Source organism: Ceratina calcarata, unplaced genomic scaffold (genome assembly GCF_001652005.2).
Source record: "Ceratina calcarata isolate Rehan_Ccalc_2016 unplaced genomic scaffold, ASM165200v1 scaffold470.2, whole genome shotgun sequence".
Taxonomy (NCBI): Eukaryota; Metazoa; Arthropoda; class Insecta; order Hymenoptera; family Apidae; genus Ceratina; species Ceratina calcarata.
In genome coordinates, this window is record NW_017171129.1 from 566,511 (window position 1) to 572,530 (window position 6,020).

The window sequence follows — 6,020 nt, forward strand, 5'->3', positions numbered from 1 at the left end:
AATACCTAATATTATTTAAGATAGATAATAAAAAATAAGCAAAAATAAGAATTATAAAGCTTGTCGATAATATGGAAAGTTGCAAGTTACTCACAATTCAATAAAAAAAATGTTACAACTATTTTGTTACGTCCTGGAATTTCCATTTCAGAAGGAAAAAGGAAAAGGAAAATGGGTTAAAATTAATTAATCCGTAAAATTGAAGCAGATTAGTTTCCATAGAAAAAAAGGGACTTGCGAATGCATATACTATACACTTTACCCAACAAAATACAAAATTGGCGGGAAAAAATAAAATACAAAATTGGCGGCAAAAAATAAAATACAGAACTGGCATGAAAAAATAAAATACAAAAAAGGCACGAATTTATTACATAACCTAATATTTCCTAACCTAACCTAACCTAACCTAATAATGATTCTGTGATACAATAGGAAAAAAGCGCCATGTCCTCGCTTTACTAAGAACTCCGTTTACCCATTTTGTATCCGCGCAAGGAAGCAGCCTTCCATAAATGTTTCATGTCGCGACTAAAGCATCAAAGTAGACGAAAGTCAGGGTTACCATAATTTCGGCGAGGTAACACGGCGTGAGCGTAGACGACGACGACGCCGTGGCTCCATAGTTTGGAATTGGGTCGCCGAGTTTAACGTACTCGACGCTGGTACATACAAATATATATATTATTCGTATAGGAGGAAAGTCTCGAGCAAGTTTATGCGACACACAGAGATCATTATGGTCTTGAAGTAAGCGGCAAGTTTGCCGAATATGTTTGCGCGAACTTTCTAACGAGCCTACTTCCCTCCCATAGAATTCGTTAAGACATTTTAGAGACGCTTCCATCTTGTTAGACATATTTTCGAGAACCAACAGACTCGCTCCCCGGCGGTTTTCCTCCCCACTTTTTTTAATTTCATTCGGGGACTTCCGCGCGGGACAAATTCTCGGATAATTATAAAAACGTTCCCGTGGAATGTTTACTAAACAAAAGGGGATGTACGTTAAGCGAGGAAGAAAAATTAGCATTCCGCGGGTAACGAATGCTAGAGAATGGGAAACGCGGCAATAAAGCCTGACCCTAATTAGTATTAATAACTAGAAAGGAATAAAAACCGAGAGGAGAAAGGAGCATGAAAGAAGAATGAAAATTAGTCCGGGACGAGAGACCGAAACTGCTTAAAAACACTGTCACTGCTTTTTTAACGTCCGACAGATGGAGTCGCACAATATTCGAGGATTTTTTTTATGCTCACGTTTTATATTTAAGTAAGACGTTGGTACATGAATCGTAGTTATAATTAAGAACATATTGACTATATAGTCAATCCTAAAATGTACCTTAAAAAAACGCATTTCCTATAATTAAAAAGAAATCAGACGTCAGAAGAACAATAATCATTGGAAATTGACATATTTACCTTGACCTCTCGTGGCGAACAGTAGAATTAGACGAAGCCGTGCGCAGAATGATCAAAAACTGCAAAAACTGGCTTCGCGTCGTCATGACAGTTAGCTATGTCTATTGAGAGACATATGTATTTCATTTTTTTCACATTGACAATCCTAAAAATCTGAAAAAATTCATGAACAATCCTTACGACAATACAAATTTATCATAAAAATATAAATCTAGTGAACCCAAGATTTCTATGTGAAATAATTATTTTTAGAACTCTTTTATTTTTCACGGCTACATTTCGCAATGGAAAAATCTGAAAAAATTCTCAGACATGTCCAGCTATACTAAGAACATGTCAGAATTTTCTCAGATTTTTCGCAAGACGTTAAATAAGGAAAAATCTAAAAAAAACTGATTTTTCGAATTTTCCCGATTACTACCCCCCTGGTTGAGATACAGGGCTAAAAATTGGAGTGAATGTTTCTTTTTTGATAACCTATCAAATAGCTTAAGCGGCGCTTCATTCTACTCAAGGGCACTTATCTAGTTAGGCCACTATAAGTCACTATAATTTCTGAAAAAAAAAACCATGAATTGATTTAAAATTTTACAGGTAGTTTTTTAATAGTAATAGCAATCTATAATAACAAATTCGATATGCTGGTATCATTTAAGTACATAGTACATCCTTAAGGCAACGTCCTTTGATCCAAAGCAGACGCAGTGGAATCGGGATGGGTAAAAGCTTTTTCTAAAATCCCCGTCGAATTATATTTTCCACTTCCCCCTGCCAACGAATTAGATTATCCACAAGGAGCGATGCGCATGATAATGCGACTCGGAGGAATCGATTGCAATTACAACGAACAAAAGAATGAACGAACAGGAAGAGTAAGAGGGAGGGGGTAAAACCGTGGTTTTTCCTACTCTCTGCGGTGACTCGCCTTTGTGTCGTTTCCCTTTTCTCCCCTTTCGCCTTTTTGGTTACCCGAGCCGGGGAAATTTTCAAAGCGGTTATTTTATGTAAAGCAGGAAAAAATTACGCGACGTGGTTCGTGACGAAAATTAGGCGGGCTCGGAAAATTAGGTGGTCTCGATAAAAGTGAACGAGCCTCAACACGAGCGAAAACCTTCACTCGTACCCAAGTTCGTCGCCCTTATCGTTGCTGGTTTTTAATATTAATCGTTGCCAGAAATGATTCTTCGTCTATGAATGATGTCCCTTGAATTCCGTGGATCGATAGGCTCTGCGGTGAGAGGCCCGGAATTGTCGCGAGATCACCGATGACGTGGCTCACGTTACTCGCATCCCATGATCCCCTGGACGGAAGCCGTCCATTAGCCGGGCAATGATGATGCCAACGGACACTCAGGTCAGCTCGCGGTACCGAGCAGAGGCCGGCACTGACGGCAGCTTTGCTTTGTCAGCCGGTCGCGAGGCGCCTGTCATTCAACCAGTCCGCGACAGTCTTCAACAAATAATTCATCCAGTATAAAGTCGAATAAGGGAATTAGTGCTACGATTCGATCCCTGAGCACGATGGAGTCTCGGCCGTACTGAACTGAAACCGGTCATAATCTTGGTTCGACTAATTTTCTCAAGTGTCCAGTTTCCGGATAATTGGATCACCTAGATTGGCAGTTTTAATTGGTTCGTCTGGCGTCTAGTCGGCTTTGACCGGCACTAGAAATTGGCGATGCGATCGGCGTGGACGGTGCACCGGCGCTTATCGAATACGTGCGGGAAATACCAAACGTAGCGACTCGAAGACGAAGGAAACCGAAATGGACAGACCGCGTCATAGAAAGGCTGCCAGTAATCCCAGCTTATATTGAATTCAGTGATTTATATTAATACAGTTTGTGCAAAACGAAGCAAGTGCCAATTGTACCAATCGGACGTTGCATAAAAGTGTTCGTGGCTACATAATAATAATAATAATAATAATAATAATAATAATTGTATTTATAACCGTGAGATGAAAAACGATGAAAACGAAAGACCCGTGTTGCATCAGATTCGCAAAAGTGTGTCATTACGCTCCCTCCTCGGTTAAACTCCCGGTCTGGATTAATCGAGCCGACCGGCTAAGTTTCTTCATACGCAGTGACATCAATAAGCGATGACCAGTGATCACGCGTACAACTATCATTGTTTCGCTCCGCAGTTACCCAGCAAGTGTTTCAGGAGCCACGCAGGAAACCGACGTAAGATCTACATGGATCGGTACGTTTTCGTCAAAATGTCACACCTCCGATTTGCGTTTTCGTAAAAAAGTCACACCTCCGATTTGCGTTCTAGTCAAAAAGTCACACCTCTGATTTGCGTTTTCGTTTTCGGTTGTCAGTTCTATTGCTTTTTCATCTTAGCTATAAAAACCGTTGCTCTTCATTCGTATTCGATTTGACAGTCATTAGAACAAAACTGTGGCAGTTCTACCTCAAATTTCATTACCGATTCAACCCCTGACCCCAAAATGTCGATGAAGCTCGATGTTCCCAAAAAAATGTCTATTAACACGATAGGTACGTTTTCGTCAAAAAGTCACACCTCTGATTTGCGTTTTCGTCAAAAAGTCACACCTCNTCTAGTGTTAAAAGAAATCTGTTATTAATATCTCTGATCATCTCGATGTACATTTTCCTGCTTATTAAAAGAGATTCTGTAGAATAATAAATACAGATACAGAATATTTCTATAAAAGATATTCCATCGATCGTGTTTGAGGTGTACATTTTTTGGGTACGTCGAAACGAGATTGTTACACTCTATTCGCGATAGCACGGAGTGGACGGGAGGCTTTATCTTTAATTAAACTACGGACGGAGTGGGATGAAGGCTACAAAGTCAGCGCTGATAACCTCGTTCATAAATAGAAATGGTGCATTTGCGATAAAATAAATATAGAAAACCAGTCATCTCAGTTTGTTCTTACTTCCTGCTTCAACCACAAAAGTTGTGCGCTAGAATCAATGAAGCGAACATAAGTGATGGAAACTATAGGAACTTTTGATATACTCTCATCGATCCATTCATAGGAAAATTCGTGACCACTTGTTGTGGTTTGTTTGCAGACTCGGTGTACCGGTGCACCGCAGAAGAGCGAGCAATGGCTATGAGAAGAGCAGAGGCTAAGTAGCAGGCTGCAGGCACAGGAACGAAGAGGGCAACAGGAGAGAAGGAAGAGTCATTAACAAGAGGAAAAAAGAGGATAAAACGATAATACGAGAGAGCTTCCTTCCTTCCTTGCTTCCTTCCTTCCTCCTTTCGTTTTCGGACAGAGCAATAAAAGTTTAACAAACGGGGAGACGGACACCGGTCGAAGGAAGATGAAGGAGAACAGCTTATGGGCGCTGGTGTGGACAGTGAGTCTGATAACTGGGCTAAGTCTAGCGCAAACGTCGCAGTCGTGTCCCATGCACGGTCAGATCTCGCCCTGTTCCTGCACTCTGAAGAAATCCGGTCTGGACATCGTCTGCGAGTACACCGACCTGAGCCACATATCGAAGGTGATGAGCTCCCTCAAAGGGAGGCCAGAGACGGTCATATTTTACCTGAGGCTCAGGCACAACATCCTCCCTAAACTACAACCGTACGTGTTCCTCGGGCTGGACATACGCCACTTGACCATCCACAACAGCAGCCTGGCTAAGCTCGAGGAGTCATCCCTGAGCTCGATCGGTAAGCGAGCTTTAATCGATCGGTAACTGTTTAGTCATCACTCGCAACTTCCAACGCGACGAGCCACTTTAGTTTTTCTTTCATCTTCTCTTTTCTCGGTTGTTTCAAGTTCTCGAGTGAACTCGAGAGACCTCGTCTCGTATCGGTTTTGCAAATTCGCGAGTTCTATACCTGAGTGGGGGAAAAGAAAGTAGAGGGGACTGCATTCTGACAGTTATGCTCTTCAGAGACACTTTTGCTTATGCCTGTTTTAGGTCTTTTGTGTTTCTCTTTCTACTCTGTCATCTTGTTTCCTATCTCTTGATTTTCATTTCAATTTTCACAGCTTTTAGCATTTGGCAATCTCGCATTATCCATCCAATTAGCTATTTTTTTAGTTTGTCTCTTAGCTTCCTCTGCAGTCATTTGTCCAGGTTAATTTCTGCCTTAAGAGTCCTTGTCCCTATTTATTATTCTTCTCTGCTTTTCTTGAATTTTCTATACTCGTGTTCCCGAGAGTCTAGGACCGGGCACAGTTCAGTTTTTGATCGTTCTGCACTTCTCAATGCTTTACCGTGTGGAGGGGGTTCGCTGCGACCCCCACCACCTTCCAAGCTACGCGAAACGGTCCTAGACTCTCGAAAACTCAAGTATACGTCAAATGGTATCGGATTCTGAATTCAGTATTCAGTAAATTAGCGAATCGATGCTCTTTCCTTGGAAAGTTAAGGACGTTAGTCCCGCTCAGTTGGTCTCAATCATTTCAGGTGTTGCCACGTAGTGGTACACATATTAAATAGAAACAAATGGTTGAGAATCTTTGGCCCTCTAATACATCGCACAGCGTATACATACGCACTTACACAAGCTTACACAGAAGAGCCGTTGCCGTTACTGGCTACACTATCCCCTCCCTCGCCGTTCTCAAGAACGCGTTGTACAAAAATACCATACTT

General features: G+C 41.5%; 1 protein-coding gene across 10 annotated transcripts in view; it reads left to right on the forward strand.

Annotated features, from left to right (window-relative positions):
• LOC108627417 (leucine-rich repeat-containing protein let-4) overlaps positions 1–6,020 on the forward strand; it is a 171,579-nt gene that overhangs the window by 151,120 nt on the left and 14,439 nt on the right. For 9 of the 10 annotated variants that reach the window (XM_026815583.1, XM_018028649.2, XM_026815582.1 and 6 more), the window contains one exon: positions 4,479–5,085. In XM_026815583.1, the coding sequence (XP_026671384.1) occupies positions 4,734–5,085 (352 nt within the window). In that variant the 5' untranslated portion in view covers positions 4,479–4,733. Of the gene's footprint in view, positions 1–2,774; positions 3,631–4,478; positions 5,086–6,020 lie in introns of those variants that run through there. The other variant, XM_018028645.2, reaches the window with a different exon arrangement.